General features: G+C 37.5%; 1 protein-coding gene and 1 non-coding gene across 2 annotated transcripts in view; both read right to left on the bottom strand.

Annotated features, from left to right (window-relative positions):
• Window positions 1-7,087: 7,087 nt before the first annotated feature.
• LOC149078521 (unconventional myosin-Id-like) overlaps window positions 7,088-18,492 on the bottom strand; it is a 58,233-nt gene continuing 46,828 nt past the window's right edge. The window contains exons 16-22 of the mRNA XM_089240633.1: window positions 17,258-17,379; window positions 15,783-15,884; window positions 14,961-15,105; window positions 13,616-13,717; window positions 9,912-10,025; window positions 9,527-9,675; window positions 7,088-8,954 (exon numbers count right to left, since the gene is read on the bottom strand). Of these exons, the coding sequence (XP_089096759.1) occupies window positions 8,774-8,954; window positions 9,527-9,675; window positions 9,912-10,025; window positions 13,616-13,717; window positions 14,961-15,105; window positions 15,783-15,884; window positions 17,258-17,379 (915 nt within the window). The 3' untranslated portion in view covers window positions 7,088-8,773. The remainder of the gene's footprint in view (window positions 8,955-9,526; window positions 9,676-9,911; window positions 10,026-13,615; window positions 13,718-14,960; window positions 15,106-15,782; window positions 15,885-17,257; window positions 17,380-18,492) is intronic.
• TRNAE-UUC (transfer RNA glutamic acid (anticodon UUC)) lies at window positions 11,787-11,858 on the bottom strand. The gene has a single exon. It is a non-coding gene; the product is annotated as a tRNA-Glu (tRNA).

Here is an 18,492-nt window from a genome sequence, read left to right as displayed (position 1 = left end):
TTCTCATTTGCCCGGTCCCTGAAGCATCAGGAAAAACCTTTGAAATAAATTTCTTTACAAAAATCGCCTCGTTATGCATTAACTTTACAGGATAAGTGTAAGTAATGGGGTAGCTATAAATTATCTGGTGTAATCAAGAGCTAAAATAACGAAAGAGAAAAAGACAACACAATTGCTTAAAAAACGTAACATTTTCTTCAAAAGCGGGACGTATGGTCAAGCGCATTTCCTCGGTGGAGAATTGTGTGCGGCTTTTTTCTAAAAAAAAAATAGGTTTATCCCAAGGTCTCCTAGGATACAACTCTGTCAGCCTCCCACCAGGGTCGTCTTTATGGGCGTTACATAAGGCTTTTCAGCCGGGCGGCGGGTAAGCTCGAGCCGCCCCTGGTTGACCGCATTCAAATTTCTTTTTCCGAGAGACTTTCTGAAGGGATCTGTGAAACGTATTGTACATTGAAAGAAAGTATATTAATTCATGATATACAGGGGGTGATTATAATTAAAGTTCCCGTACTCTGAATAGTTTTTCTCACAATACGAAGACGACTAAATTTTCAGGGTATTTTAATGAGATCACGGGAGAGATCTCATTAATCCCCGGGTGAAAAAGTGGAGTTTTTTATTGCATTTTCTATTTTCTCCATGGTCCATAAATCGTATATACCAAGTTTTAATGGAATGCGTCCATCAGAGGGGCAGGACCATCTACTTGCCCCTCTTGAACGGATGCAAAAGAGGTCTAAGTAGTTTCAGTGTACTGAAACTGATCAGACCAATGTAGAGGTCGTCGGTATACTGACACTATTCAGCCCCAGGGCAGAACTAGAGGTGGGCGGGGAGGGGGGCACTGCCCCGGGCGGAAAAACTTAGGGGGCTGAAATTTTAGGTGAAAACGAAGAATACTGTTCTAAAATTATTGAATTTTAAAGTTGGTGGGGGGGGGGGGGTGGTTGAACCATGTTTGCCTCGAGCGGCGAAAATTCTAGTTACGGCCCTGCTCAGACCTATATTGCTCCCGTTCTGGTGGACCTATTCTATTGAATCTTGGTATATACTCTATATGAACCATGAAAAAAAGGATAATGGAATAAAAAAGCTCCACTTTTTCACCTATCAAAAAAAAAAATTGAACTATTTTTTTAATGCATAAATCTCTCTCTCTCATGACACCTCGTAGTGTAACTGAACTTTTCAAACTTGCACGTGGCTTCGGCGTGGACTTATTCGTGTGAATAAACAGCCTTGATGAGGCTCGACTTTCTGATCTTTCCTATTTTCTCTTCTTTTTTCTATTTCGGCCACCAGGATAGGCCAATCTTAATTTCTAAACTTTCTCAATATCCTAATTCACTGAATTCTTTCAAGCGCCATACTATATGGCACATCAGTAAAGGTAAGTTGTGGCTTACAATCTTACAAGCGTAAACATGAAGGTCTGTCCCATCCGTCTGCCCGCTCCTGGTCAGGCCACTAGCGATTTCGAAGCCTTGAGCAAGCTAGCGAAACTCGCTCTTGAACATGACGATATACGTCAGATATACCAAAAACGTCTAATGTCGTTCTTGGGACTTTACTTAGCTGACTATGACAATCGTCTTCTTCTTGTTGAGGACAAATGTAGCGTTGCTACAAATTTCAGCACCGTTATGGCACACTATGAGGATTACTTAGCTGATGAGACTAATACTTCTAACTTAGATGAACTCCTCAAGTATTCTGTTTGTTTCTTTCTCGAAATCGATGAGGCCCCCTGTAAGCACACGCTTGCATCCAAATTCAAGGCCCAGGAAAATTCCCCGGTATCATCGCCGCTCATTAGCAAGTCTTCTCTTAGAAGTGCAAAGAAGGCTAAAAAGAAACACAATAAGTCGCAGGATTCTGTCCCAAAGTTGGTTTCTCATTCTCAATCTGTCCCAGATGACGACAGTAATATCCCCTCTGCTTCCAATGAAGCCCATTGTGAGGTGCTGTCACAAAGTGAGGATGAAGATGGGAATCGTAGAATACAACAATCGGACCAAGGCGGCAGTAGCACGGTACTACAGGATCTCATTAGCTCAGAGGATAAGGGTAATGAAGATGATATAGCTAATGAAGATATTGATCTTACCGGTTTTCAGAAGGTGACCCACACTAAGAAAAAAGACAATATCCCTCCTGTCATGTTGAATAAATGGACGGGTTGGCATGAGCACTATCCTAAGATCGTTGATATGTGCAAGCACAAACCCGAGGTTAAATCGGGTGCTAATAAGATGTCAGTTAAATTCTTTCACACTGATGATTTTCGTAACTGTACAAAGCTCTTTAATGAGCTTGGTTTTGAGTATCATACTTTCCAGATGGACGTTGAACGTCCACTAAGAGTGGTTATCAGAGGGCTTCCAGTAAACATGGAAGTTACTAGCATACAAACGGCTCTTATTAGTGAGGGTCATGATGTTGGGAAAGTAAGCCCAATGAGACACTTCAGAACCAAGAGATTCATGCCCCTGTTCATAATTGAAACGGGAAAAGGAAATAGTGGAATATATAAAATCAAGGAGTTGATGGGGCTTCCAGTCACAATTGAGAAACTTAGGGGTGGCCCTGGAAAATTAATGTGCAGAAAATGTCAGAGGTTTGGCCATTCGGCCCAGACCTGTTTTAATTCTGCAGTCTGTGGCATTTGCGCACAAAAACACAGGGTTCAAGATTGCCCCCAACACACGAACAAAGCGCATAAAAACAAGTGTTCTCGTTGTGGTCTGGAACACAGAAGCTCATTTCAAGGATGTCCGAAGTGGCCCTGGCCTAAACCTAAGACCCTCTCTTTCACTCCTTCGGGTGAAAACGCACCTCAAGTAGAAAAAGAGGTTAATCTCATAGACTTCCAAGATAAAAACAAGGAAACAAACACTCAGCCCAGGGTAAGTTTTTCCGATGTGGCTCAGCCTAAAAAGGTGGTTAACAAAATCCACAAATTTGTGGGAGCGCTGAAGAAACGTCCTATCCCTCATACTTTGAGTGGGGAACATGCTTCAACAATGACCTCAACAACGGAGGCCCAGGACCCACTGGTCCCATCACTGATCGATGTAGAATCACAAGGGCCGTCGAAAAAGGTTGTTGAGAGGAACGAGCACACTATTGAGCATGACGCAAATGACATTGCTACTGCTCTAACAACCATCACAAATACCACCTTCCAAAAGCTTAAGGATATCACTGAAGAGAAAGATAAGCTCGCAGTTATCTGGCAGAGCTTTATAGAGGTTATCCTATTGGCCAAGAAAATCTAATTCACTTATCACTTTCTGCTTTTTGCGAATATCAAACACTAATACGATAGCAATTAGTAACACCACTTTTACAACGGCTCCTAAGCCTTTTAGAATCATCAGCTGGAATGCTGACGGAATCCACAATAACCGCCATGAATTGCGTGAAACTATTGATGAATTTGACCCGGATGCGGTTCTCATACAAGAATCGTGGCTTTCACCGGCACGCAACTTCAAAGTCCATACATATGAATGCCATAGGCTTGACCGCCCCAACCTACCTGGAGGGGGTGTCCTTATTCTTATCAAGAGGAATTTTCATATTGAGACAGTTGATCTTCCTACATCCACAACTTGTGAGGCCATCGCTATTAGGGTACATCACCCAAATCAACAACCGATGGTAATCTGTTCCTTCTACAAGCCACCACGATATCGACTCGATATCACCTTAGTAAAAGCGATATTTAGAAGTAACGGTAATAAGCCCATATTTGTAGCTGGTGATTTCAACTCTAAAAGCCAACTTTTCAATAGCAACACAACAAATCAGGATGGTAGGATGCTCGCAAATTTTTGTCATTCAAATATGATTGATGTTCATGCGCCGCAATCATCTACACATTACCCCTACAACCTTCAGCATAGGCCAGACGTACTTGACTTTGGTTTGACAAAAAACCTTCTACACGGAGTCACCATTGAGGTACTCAGTGCTCTCGGATCTGACCATAATCCGGTACTATTCGAGATTGACAGTGGTATCACTTATGAAATTCCATACATGCTTCGTACAGATTGGACCAACGTCCGTACAACACTGGAAAATGAACCGGTCATTGAGATCAATAGTTTGACAAAAGAGAGCATTGATATAGCAGCAGAAAAAATTACTGAGGTAATTCAAAATGCCGTAAATAATTCGACTAGGCGTATTAAGCCTTTTAAAAATTATGGCATCCCTGAGGAGTTGAAGTGTAAAATTAACTTCAAAAATCAACTCCGAAGACGAGTACAGCGTACGAGAGATCCCAATCTCCGTAACATGCTGAACCGTATATCCAGAGAAATAAGAAACAGCCTCAAGGAATATCACTCTCAGAAGTGGAATGATTTTCTTGATGAGGCTGATGTATCGGATGGGTCTCTCTGGAAATTAATTAGAATTTGTAAGCCCAGAGCCATCAACATCAACAGAATACATGGTACAAATGGTCTTGTATACACTGATGAAGAGATAGCGGAGTCATTCGCTAATACATATGAAGACCAGTTTTCACCAAATAGTAACCAACCGCCTATTGTAGAAACACACTTTGAACAGGTGGTTAACAACTTTCTACAAAACAACCAGCCACATAATATCGTGACGGCTGCTCCCACTGATCGTGAGGAGATCCTCGAGATAATTAAAGGACTTAAAGAAAAAAAGGCCCCTGGGTTTGATAATATTACTAACACAGCTTTGAAGATACTTCCATATAATATTATCACCACATTAGTAAACATCTTTAATGGTATGTTAAAAATTTGTCATTTTCCGTATAGCTGGAAACATGCCATTATTAAAGTCATTCCAAAAACTAGGGAGATAAGTCTATTTGCGAATGATTTTCGCCCGATCAGCTTGCTTCCGGGATTGTCCAAGATTTTTGAACGAGTTTTTAAGGCGAGATTATCTTTGTATCTCGAGGATAACAGCTTTATCCGAGATGAACAACATGCCTTTCGTAGCGGACATTCTTGTGTAACACAACTGGTCCGTGTTGTGGAGTACATACAGGATGCTTTCATCCACAAGGATTATGTAGCATGTTTTGATTCAGACATACAGAAGGCCTTCGATAAGGTTAAGCACTCAACACTGATTGCCATTATGATACTTAGAAGGTTTCCTTCCCATTTTATACATATGGTTCACAGCTACCTCAGGGATAGGACATTTCAGGTCCGTATCAAAAACGCCCTCTCCACCAGACGTCCACTAAAGGCATCTATTTGTCAAGGGTCGGTAATTGGCCCAATACTCTTCAATATTTTTATTAACGATTTTCCTGCTCCACAAAGAGGAATCTTAGCTTCTTATGCTGACGACTCAAAAATCCTTATGGCATCTAGGGACCCTCAGCAAGCTCTGAGGAACTTGCAAGAAATGGTCCGAAGGGTCGAGATCTGGTGTCAGCTACATGCAGTGGTCTTAAACGAGGGTAAATGCAACTTTATATGGTTTGCAAGGAGACAACTCCCTCCGAACACCACTATCACAGTGGGGCAGACCATATTACAACCCAAGTCTCAGACAAAATATCTTGGTGTTATTTTGGATAAAAAGCTCAGTTTCAAAGCCCACATTCATGAGGCAAAAGTTCGAGCCGCTAAGGCTGCAGGACTTCTAAACAGAGTCTGTTACACACGCTCTGCACTTAGCCTCAAAAACAAAACCATTATGTACAAGTCAGTCATTAGACCAATTATGTGCTATGCAGCACCATGCTTTTCCACAGCGAAACCCTCGGTCATCAAACAATTACAAGTGCAGCAAAATAAAATACTTCGGCGATATACCGGGGCACAATGGTATATCAGAAATATTGACATAATGAAGGATTTGAACATTGAAACCATACATGACTACTTAGTCAAACTATGTAGAGGATATTTCGATAGAGCTGAAACATCAGAATATCAGCACATAAGAGACATCTCGCCTTATCCTGCGGTAGAGGTGTTGAGGTTTCTTCGACCTAAGAACATACTGGCCTGATATGGCCCAATGAATTGGTTTAGTTTTGTAAAAAGTGTAAATAGTTCTAATTCTCTCTTCATTGATTGGAAGCATAGTGTTGCATATATACTGAACGCCTACCAATATTTATCGCATTTAATCTTGTATCCACATGTAATCATATATATTGTATTCACGCCATTTATTAGAATGAACATATATATATATACTCTTTTGTAACCATTTGGTGCAGTATTCCACTTTTTTGTCAATTATTTGCTGAGATAATTGACTGATTTTGTAATTGTGTATAAAATGCGTTCTGGAATTTTGATACTTCACCTCCTTCGGACATAGCTCTACAAATTTCTGTGATAAGTAAGCCACAACTTACTGAATTCATTTTTTCTAATATGATCTGAATTAATTTGACGTATACTGACTCTCTGAGTACAGCATGGGCTGTAAATTTTATTATCTTTTATTGACACGCCTCTTATACACTTACACTCACACACTCAACTATCACATACAAACAGCTTCTTAACTTCTTCATCCAGCTCGTACGGAGCAGCATCAAACAGGGAAGCTTATGGGAGTCTTTAAGACTCGGTACGCCCTGAGAAAATGTATCTACCTCAGTCAGTCTCTCTCATGGTTTTCGTAAGATATCCTGAAAATGTATTCACACAGATGAATAGTTTTTCAGGAAAAACTATTCAGAATACGGGAATAAGTACGGGACGTATTAATTACAATCGCCCTGTACATTAGACAATTTAATGCTAACGCCTGATAATGGATGAAAAACAAAGATGCAGTATGCTCAAACGAAAAACAACCCGTCCCTTTTTCAGAATAGAATTTAAAAATATGGAATGACTGAACAATTTGCAACCAATTATATGAGAAAGAGTTGTCCCGTTTGATCAAACAGAATGCATAGTTACCATACTTACAAACGGGACTTCTTCTGGATATAGTTATCAATCACTCGGTTATTTTTATTAGAAATTCCGAGTCGAGATGTGATCACATTAAGCTTGGCTTGTATAACCCATAAAAACTAGTTAATGTAATACACAAGAGTCTATTTTTTCATACCAAGAAAATTTATTTCTAAAAAAAATAACACTTGTAATATACATATAATAATACTAAAAAAATAACAAGCTTTAGTGTTTTTTTATTAATTAACAATTGAAAACGATTAATACACAATCCGCATTTGCAGACATTTTCCGTGTATCACACCACCACACCTGTGCATCAATTGTATTGAAAATTTTAATTATGGCAAAATGTGAAAATACATGCACACATAAAGTGACGTGTAAAACATGGAAACGCACATCGCGATATCGTGACTGTTCGAGAACAACAAACGGAAGCGTTCAGTTACAACGTTTGGCACAAACATACGTTCATACGTAGCAACAACAACGACAACAAACAAAATCACTGACGGCAACAGCATACTGTGATCACAAAGATACCTTTCAATAATACAATGGTAAAAATATACGGTTGGACTTGATCATTTTGCGGCCCTCTACAATTATGATTGTGCATACTTCAGCCCTCCCTCCTCTTTCAGGGTGGGTTGCGTTGGGTGTGTGTGTGGATTACAGGTATTGTGTGGAGTTAGTGCTGCCATCTATATTTCAAATTCTGAGTGAAGTTGTAAAGAATAAAGACTATGGTTGAAGGGTGTATTGATTTCTTTAATGGGACTTTTTGATAGGGAGTCGCTATACTCGGAGTTGGAAAATAAATTTCATGGGACCATTGTGCCACTTGTGATGATCGAACCTGGTTTCTCACAATTCGAATCCACCACGATGACCACACGACAGCACAATAGCAGAAGCCTATTCTGGAGGCCAGGAGATCAACTTATTTCTGCTTTACACATCTGTCGACAGTCCATTTTGGAGCCTGATAAAAGTTCTGTGGGCATGTCAGATATCCCGGGGGTGTATATGCAGGGCTTTATTAACGATGAATGGGGGGGGGGGGGGGAATCGAGAGGTCATGTTAGCAAGACTATGCAAAACAAAATATTGTTTAACACATCTTCGTACAAGATTTTGAATTTGGGTGACTAACATGGGACCACATCAGGAAATCCCTATGTCCGCCGGTTCATGGTGTTAAAATAGTTTCAACATAGTTACTATAGCCCCTCCACATGGAAGAGGTCAACAGGGCTTGAAAAGGGGGAAAGGGGTCGATCTATATACATGTGATTATATATCCTCTTAAAAATCTCTCGAAGCCATCTAAAAATCTTAGAAAAAGACCCGCGCATAGTCAAAGAAAAATCAAAGTCAAGGCTACATTTAAAGATGCGGAGAGCCATGGGTGGACAAATGTCGTATCCATATGGCATGAAACGCGTTTTTTCCTACGCCAAAGTCCGACCCTTTACAAACGCGTCTTGTTTTCTTTCTCTTAGAATAATAAATCAATGTACACTGGCTTCATTTTTTGACCTGAATTATATATACACTACATACTACAGTCGTACCCGGCTATAACGGAAGGAATTTTTTGGTCCTTTCCAGTAGAGATATTCTCTGCTTATCACATCGAATATATAGCGGAACAAATTTTCAGTTCCTTGAAGTTCGTTATGAAAGGGTTTGACTGTATATGCAAGATCAAATTCTTTCTTTGTTTATGAAGGGAGCAAGGACTAATTTTATACAAATAACAAGTATGCGAACTTCATGCGTATATGGTGGTGATGATCTTATCGAAAAAAGCAAAGAGACGTTATATATTATAGCCCTTGGCTGCTATGGTTCATGGAGGGCCACAACAGGATGACGGAATTTCCAGAATTCTTGAAGTTCGGTATCTGCGACTCGGAACTCAGCTCGATGGTCAGCGATTGCTCCTTGTTGCCGAGCTTACAGTTCAGTTTGTCGCTGACATTCACCGGCAGCTCCACATCATGACATCTAATATTTGATTTATTATCATAATTATCTTTAGTTAAAATTTATAAAAAAAAATATAGTTGAAAAATAATCAATGAATAATAATTGCTTCAAACAAAAGAAAAAAATCATTATCGTAATTTTTTTAATTTAAAAGATTACAGAAATTGAAATTCTTTGGAAAAACTTTTAGACTGTTATCATAAGTTTAGTTTTAATTCTCACATATAGATGGCGCTACCGTAACGAATTCCTATCATTTGTGGTAAATTCTATGATACAGTACTGGGATACCTCAGCTAGCGAACGCCTCGGCTTACGAACTTTTCGGCAAAAAACCGGGATTACATTATAAATTTTTTTTAAAAAACTTAATAAAAACAACTAACAAGCGAATCGGTTACATTCGAACAAATGGAACCCTGTACGCTAATTGGCTGCATTTGTAAAGTTTTATACAGCTTTTCTAGTGTATGTAATTTTGGACCAAAGCCGGGATTAAAAGTTTAATAAAAGATCTTTTCCAAAAACTTAAAAAAAAGACAACAACCAATAGTAATAAGTGTAAATTAGTGTAAATTTTATGCACTTACTTATTCCAAGAACACGAGATGGTACCGACAAATTCCCCTACACGATCGACATCATCCTTTGATAAGACAGCAAAGACGAGATCGTTGCCATCCTTGAGATGGATCACCACCAGTTGATCCGTCCCTGGGCTCGTACTCACAGCAGTCACCTTTATAGAAATTTATCACAAAAATTTTGGTTAAGCCCACATATATGAAAAAATACCCACAGGAGAATAAATAGGCAGGTTCCAAAAGCTATAAAGTATCGAATGTTGACCACTGGTCACGAGCAGTATGACCAAATGACTTGAAATATCAAAAAAATATAAAAACATGTTTTCGTGGTATAAGAGGCGTAAAATGAATAAAAATGATCTTTAAAAACGAAGAAACTCATACATACGCTTGAAAGTGGGATGGCGGATCTCAGAGGCTTGAATCTTTTCGCGTCCAGTTTATAAAGGTGACTATCAGTCATCAACAACACACGATCGGAACACTTGTTGTGTTTGTTGATCTGGAAAAAAAGCATTACCTTATATACAGTTGCTAACTTGAATGAGTAAATACCATCGCTGTAATTACTGTCTCTATATATTTACTATAACTACCACTATTTCTACGTATATCTTTAAGGCCGGGATTACACTGTAAAAGTTTGATAAAATCTCTTTTATAAAACTTGAAAAATCCAGCCAATAAAGCTTATAGGTTACATTCGAGCAAATGCAACCCATAATCTTATTGGTTAAATTATTCAAATTTTATAAAAGAACTTTTACAAAACTTTTATAGTATAATCCTGGACTAAGACAAAACTAGTTATACCGAATTATCAAATTTTCACAAACAAATTTATTATGTAATAAAAAAAATCAAAATAGAACAACTAGATACAATAGTGTATACCAAGTGCCAACAACTAATAAAGCACTGTACAAAAAAAAGAGTTTCTCTTACATTTTTTTTTTTTTTTTGCCCCCTAAAGTACTAAACAAACGGTTAGTACCGGTGCTCCGCTTTGGGGCTCCATATGCACTTTCCAGGGGATTCGCGGAAGCTCGAGGAAAATCAAGTAAATGAAAAAATCCCCCCCCCCCCTCCACAAGGGGTTGGGCTGACAAGGCTTCAACCGTGGGGCCCAGATCAATTCTCATCATTTTTTCCCCACGCTGTAAATTCATCATAAAAGTGAAAGTCTGGTCTGGGACACACAAAAAAATCCTAGCATGGGGGCCATGGAACCACCGTACTAAACGTATTCTCCACTGAAAATCAACCTAACAATAAAAAAACATAAATAGTTATAGTTTTTCACTTTGCTAAAAATATTGATTACGAAACGATTATGACAAATGCATTGTAATTGGATGCAAGGAAGTAGAAAAATAGAAAAATTGCATAGGTTTAATGAATGTATATGTGTATAAATTATGTAGGGATACGGATAGATATGTGTGATGTTTATATTGTACTGACCTTCAAAATAGGTAATTTAATTACATATAACTATATGACCTTCACAATGAGTAATTTAATGACAGCATGTTAAAATCTCGTAAATACAAGAATAAATATACGATATGACGTGTCTCTCTAAAGTCTATACGTATATAAGCTGTTGATTAAAATATGTTCGAAATTCTGAAACTCCTGCTGGAAGAACCTTCAAACATGTATATGTTTATGTCTGTTTTGCTTTATCATATGAAAAAAATATATATAGTCGAATCCCGTTTTAACGAATACCATTATAGCGAAAATCTCGTTTTAACGAACGCTTTTCTCATTCCCTAGATAAGTTTACATAGGAACAATGCAAAAAACCTGGAATTCCTTTATAACGAAGTGATTTCTCCGGTCTCTTGGAGTTCGTTATAACGGAATTCGACTGTATATGCACTTTTTTTTTTTATAAGAAAAAATCATTTTAGAATATGAAAAATAACGTGCGATTTTTTACGGATAAATAAGTTTCCTATAAGCCCGAAAACATTTGTAAAAAATGAAGGAGGTAGATTCCCCCCCTCCCCCAGCTAGAGAACGCTGTCAGGTTCCCATTGGGTAGAATCCGCCGCGTATATATTGAATTAAATTACTCTATTTTACTTCATAACATAAAGTTTCCATAAACATTACCAAGTTTCTGATTATCCCTAATTTCATCTACTTTCATCAAAATAATCATTTATCAGTACGTGTTGATTTTACCCAGATGAACATAACGTTGAACAACGTAAGGAATAAATAAGTTCGCTTGAGAAAAAAAAAAAATGTTTTCCCATGCCGGGAATCGAACCCGGGCCGCCTGGGTGAAAGCCAGGAATCCTAACCACTAGACCACATGGGAACGAAAGTCGTTCATTAAAGTGTTGATAGCAAACCGATGCCATTTAGTTACTAGGAAAAGCAAATTATTTACTTATCATAATATACGGGTGTTTTTAGTTGAAATTCCCGTACTCTGCGCAGTTTTTCATCAAAAACTACTTATCCACAGGCAGTAACATTTTCAGGTTATTTTAATGAGATTCCAATGCAATAAAAAGTAGTTTAATTTTTCAACCACCAGGTGAAAAAGTGACGTTTTTTTTTCCGTTGTATTTTCCTTTTTTTTTCTTCCATGGTCCATATAACGTAAGAGGCGACTGGAATAAGAATATATATAACGGAAATAGAGCAACTTTCAATGGAGTAGGTCCACCAGAAAACGACGTACGCAAAGAAAGGGGCGGGCAAGCCGACCAAAAAATAATACATATTCCGGTGAAAAAAAATTAAAATATCCAAGGAAAAAATAATATTAGCCAATTTCTGTGTTATTTTAAATGTTTTTTGAAGGATTATCACTCAAAATTTCTCGGAAAATTATTGCGTCCCTCCAAGCCTTTTGTGCCCCTTCCAAAGGTTGATCCTGCGTACGCCCCTGACCAGAACGGGCGCTACATAGGTCCGAGTGGGGTAGTTACAAAGTCGCTTGAAAGGCTCTCAATGCAGCTTTGGGGGTACTTATAATTATGCTGATGCTACTCAGACCTGTAGTGCCAAGGCCTCCTAGATACTTAGACTAGTAGTATCTAGGAGGCTTGGTTTTAGGCTAGTGCCTGTTCTGGTGGACCTACTCCATTGATACTTGGTATATACGTTATATGGTTTATGGGGAGGGGGAATGAATATGCAATAAAAAAAAAGCTCAATTTTTTCACCTGGTGGTTGAATATCGAACTATTTTTTTTATTGCGTGATTCTCTCTCTTCCACGGTCTCATTAAGAAGGCCTGAAAGTTTGGGGGCTATTTCAGAGTACGTTCAATTATAAACGCCAATATTCGGATTTCGTTGAAAACCTTGTATGATCATGACAAACACGAATATCCGTCGCATATACCTGGGAATATGTACAATAGATAGATATAGACGATATTATAAGAAATTACTCAAGCAACTACTACTAATACTACTACTACTACTTAACTGTGCATGGACATGGACCTTGTAAACATACCTCAAGAATTCATTACGAATTGGCACATGCCGAGACGTTTTGTGCATGTGTAGCCCTCCCTAATATATTTTTGTTGTCAGAATTAATGCGTGTGTCGTGCTCTAGTGGTGCTGCTATGTGTTTTCCCATATTTTTAAGTGAAGATGGTACATGGTTGAATTTTCGTGTTATGTAATTATTAGAGCTAGGATTTTTACGACTTAAAACCTTATATGAACGTAAACCTTGTATAATGAATATGTTCGCCAAAAAATAAAATCATTTATGCCCCAGCAAACCTAAAAATATACCATTTCCTCGAGAAGAATATGGAAAATAACGAAAAATCGCCAGTCACTGTCAAAAAATGAAGCCACAGGTACATAAATAAAATATTGCCAATTGTTGCTAATATATCCGAAAAATCGGCAATAATTGCCAAAAGTAAGTAAAACTGTCAATTATTGTTAATATCGCCGGAAAATCGTTAATTATTAGAAATGAACAACGAAAAACCGGGACGTTGCGGCAAAAAAAATCTCTCTTCATTGTATTGCTAAAATATGCAAAAAATGCTCTAAAATATGGAAATATGCTTTAAATTCTAATACAGAATTTATTTACCTTTTTAATGAAACTTGAAAACAGGACGTTGTTGAATTTGTCTTTTTGCTTGAGAGCAGAGATCGATGACTTGAACTGTGAATGATTCTCATTCTCTTCTTCCTGAAAATAAGTTTAGTCAAGTTTCTCCAGTTAGTAAAAGCCAATAATGAAAAGGTTTATAATATAATCTATATACTGATATAAAAATGATGTATGTGTGTTCTTTACATAAATCTACAATTTTTGACCGATCTTCTTCAAATATCGCATTTACATGGACTCAGTATATAACATTTTTCAAATAACATCATGAAAATATGTTGCAAAAAAGTGGGGGGAGGGGGAACGCTATGAATGGAAATTTTAATGAGAATCGTTTAGAGTTGAAACCACGAAATTTAATCGTACTACGTGGGAAAAACGTTGTAAGCGGGATCGTCTGTATATCAAATAGGACCAAACTTGAACGATAGGCTACTTTAAAAGTTCGCCAGGGCTGGGCAAATGCACGAACTTTCATTCGATAATGGCGAAAAACTGTCAGACAAGAATTGTTCATAGGCTTCAACAAAGACTTCTGAAATGTTTACTTTGGTTACCGTGATTCCCAAACAATGAGTTTCTGACACGTTTATCCCCTTTATAACGGTTTGTTTTATTATTTAATGATCCCAGTGTGTGGAGGAAACTGAAAGAAAAGATTGTATTTTTGAATTAGAGGACGTAGGCAGGCATTACACTATAAACGTTTCAGAGAAGTTTTTTTTATAAAACTTGAAAAATGTATCCTATAAGATTATCGGTTGCATTCACTCGAATATAACAGATAGGTTTATTGACTGCATTCGAGCTTTTTCTTAAAGTTATTTAAAAGATCTTTTATCAAACTTAGTGTAATCCCGGTCTTAGGTGAATTAGGATATTCATGCGTATCGTATAATTCAGAATTTTTCGAACTGTGAAGCGTGTTTTCCTGAACAGCTACCAAACTTTCCTAGTGAAGGTGTGAGAATTTCCGACTTTGTTAATGCTACTCAATGATATCCTTTTTTTTAAATCACTACCTTGATAGTAAAACTAAATTAATTTAGGCGTAGGGAGGTGCGTGAGAATTTTTGAAAGCTCAAAGAAGTCCCACTACAGCGAAATCTTTGGAATTATAAAATTTTACACCACTGCATTAAAATAAATTTCTCAAAAATTTCCCAACTTTCCGAAACTTTCCCAACCAAATGCATTTATCATCACACACACACAAAAAAAGTATTTCGCTTTGTTTTCTGGCATTGCAGTTGAGATTGATCGTGGCATGTTGTGGAGGCTTTGGTGAAATAACAATATAACTAATCAATATTATTCTTACCAGTTCGAGATAATTTCCTTTCCATTTACGTTTAATACCCCACTCTCTTCTCTTCTGGCTGAAAACTCCGGCTGCCGTAATTTTCAGTCTCAGTTGTGGCCATTCTTCTTTCGGGAATCGTTTCAATACCATGTATGCTCGCCATCTGTAGAAAACAATCGACAGAAAAAAAGTTCAAACATCAATTAAGATAGCAAACACAACAGAAAAATGTTTCACTCTTTCCTCGTTATGATGCCGTAACTACTGTATTTAGAATTACTTGGGATATTGGTAAATTGCCCTACTTCCGACTAGTGCAGACTTGAGGGACGAGGAACGGGGCCAATTATGAAGGTTTCGAATTAAACAAGGACACCAAGTTAATCATTAATTACATTAATGATTAATGTGGTGCCCATTTACTTTAATGCAATTGATGATTAACTACATTAATTACATTTCAATCATTGCTTCGCAATCATTAATTCTAGATTTTTATCCACAATGAGTTTTTTTTCCTCATGAATTCTGAAATTTGTTAATTCCGAGAATTTTCACTAATTTGAAATCTTTTCCTTCATTTAATTCTGAAATTATTTCCTTCATTAATTCTTAACTCATTTTTTTCATTAATTCTACATTTTCATGGATTTTGAAATAAATTCTTCCATTGATAGAATCTGAATTTTCAATGACTGTCAAACAATTTTTCCATTAATTTTGAATTTCCGTCAGTTCTGAAACAATTATTCTAGTAATTTTGAATTTTCTTGAATTCTGAAGTCCCTCAAATAAATGAGAGGCATTATATGGATACAATACGTGTACGTATTCACTCACCTGTTATACATATTTTTAAGATGAGGAACAGATTCCTTGACGATATAAGATGGTTGAGGCCATGGTATAGTCTTACCGAAATCTTTCTTATTTTTTGCGCTTCTGAAATGATAAAGGAAAAGAAATGCTAAAAAAATGAAATTTCGAGATATATTATAAAAATATATTGAAAGTTACGAAAGAGAGGAGAGTGTTTTTTCCACAAAATTGGAAAGAATTAATATATAAGAGTAACGTTGCCTGTCTTTCATCCTGGAATTCAATATATTTCTCAAATGTGTGTGAACTTTATAAACTTTAAAGTTGACCTTTTCAACCCTTAAAGTTGTTTTTAAGATTTTCCTCATCCGCATTATAACTGCCACATTGGAAATCACTAAACCTTCTAGAAATTGCCACCTATTTTCTAGAATTTTTTTTTTTTTTCGATTGACGTGAGCTAATTAATGCTCCCGCCCCCAACACCAAAAATAAGAGGAAAAACTGTCGTTTTCTCGTTTTCGGTTATTTATGCTGTAGGCAAGGATACTATACTACAGGCATCTCAACCCGTTGCTCGCGAGCACCACGATGCTCCCTGGAATACCCAGAGTGCTCGATGCTTATGTCTGATTTCATGCTCACGAGCACTTGATCCACGTTCCAATTAAACACTTTGTAAAAATTGTATCAAAGAATTGAAATCATCCTGATTGTATGCACTCGTATGTCAAACTTGCCGTAAGGGTGCCCTTCTTTTGGTGATGGGTATGGGCAACACCTTTTATAGCAGAAGGCCTCCGTGCGGAGCTTTGACGTCACTTAAGTCGTCCATTTCACCTGTAGCCATTGGATATAGCAGTTCGACGTATACGAAATCTTCACCTTTTTTTGCAGTATATCCGATGACTGTAGGTGAATTGGGCGACTTCAGTGACGTCACGAGCTTCGCGCTGAGACTTTCTGCTACAGAAGGTGTTAGTATAGGTAACGCTCGTGACTGGAAAAAGGATGAAACCCACTGCTATACTACCTGGAAGAGAAAAGAAAAACATCGTCTCTCTCTCTCTCTCTCTCTCTGCTTCTGTTATCAGACTTCAAATAAAAGCTGACTTCGCCCGCTGGCAGTTGATTGACAGGACGGAGGGGGAGAGGGGGAAGAAAACATGTTATCAGTGAAAGACTATTGTACAGAGCTAACTGGGCTCGTCAATGTCAAAATAAGAGCATTTTAAGAACCTAAGATATTTCGGGATCTCCAACATAAAGCGGATGAAGTTGGACGAAATATCTCGGGATTGCCGCTGTAAGGGTTAAAGTAATTTATGATTCAAATTTCACATAAAAAATAGTCAGTGTGTGAGCGTGCAATGATAATTAAATTTATCTAATTATTTTTAATTTATCTTTTTATTGGGGAAAATGAAAGGTCATTACTTTCATTGAATTTCTGAAATTTGAAAATTTAGAAGTGCTTCGCATACAAAATTACTCACTTGAACAGATTTTCTAATTGGTTGACGTAGGACCTTATCTTATATTTCCTATAACGTCTGATTATAAGAAGCGCAGCTTTCATCTTGCGATATCTTAATCGTGCGAGACCTCCTCTCCACATCTGCGTCAAAAAATAAACAAGAAATTACTACGAAATCCTCATATAGGGTGTCCCATAAATTCGTGTATAAATGGTAAATAGTTTGAAAATTCATAAAAATTGAAGGAATTTGTATATAAATGCGAAAAAGTTACTCTCAAGAAAGGGGATATTTTTTGGAACAGGAAAAATTTTAGTTCATATCTTTGTCGATAGAGGACGCTGAACGGAAGGAAATCACTGGAAATATGCAAATCAGGAGCTTATAAAATGCAGGGCATACTTAATGATTAAGCGCTCATTTCTGAATTTTCTTGTTACTGGCTCTTACATAAGGCTTTTATTGTGATGGTGACATTGGTGGATAAAGCACTTTTTGTGAACTTGTTTTACTTGAGACACGAATCTTCGTTGAAACCTTACGAACTTTTCGGACAAAGAATAGATTGAAGAAAGGTTCAGATCCAATCACTCCTACCGGATTTCGTTTACCACTCTCTATCAACAAAAACTTGAACTATATTTGTTTTTATACACGGAACCCTCCCCCCCTTCCCCCGTGAAAATAACTTTTTACTTAAACTGCATTGAAACGTAACAATTCCTTCAATTTTTGTATTTGAATTTCCTAACTATTTATGAATTCGTGTGACACCCTATATTTCAGTTTGCAGATCTGCCACGAAAAAAGCATGATTGTATAAATAATGCATGAGCACGTTGACATTCTAAGGCCTGGTCATTAGTTCATCATTATGGCTATGTAATTCTTCCCATTCACTTCGAAATTATCTTACTACACAGTTAAACTCGGTTACTCGTCTACCACCATGAAGGTTGCTGTCTCGGTCCCAGGTTCAAACTCGAGGGAGGACACATAGATAAGATATTTTACCTAACGAGCTTGATGTGACTACCGATAGACAGCGCCTTCATTTCCAACCCATCTCATTAATGGCAGTAAATTGCAATGATTTGCATTTGGTGAAATAATTAAACTCGGTTATAACGACCTGAGTAATAACGACGACTGGATTATAATGTCAATGATTGGTGGTCCGGGCCGGTTCCCGTAGCAAATAATGTTAATGAGCCGCGCTTATACATCGATGAAAACACAATGAATACAACGAC

The sequence above is a fragment of the Pholcus phalangioides genome, unplaced genomic scaffold, assembly GCF_987345545.1.
Source record: "Pholcus phalangioides strain wild (caught in Gottingen) unplaced genomic scaffold, Ppha-v1.0 ptg000013l_1, whole genome shotgun sequence".
Taxonomy (NCBI): Eukaryota; Metazoa; Arthropoda; class Arachnida; order Araneae; family Pholcidae; genus Pholcus; species Pholcus phalangioides.
Note: the sequence above shows the minus strand (reverse complement) of the source record. Positions and strands in the feature narration are given on the sequence as shown.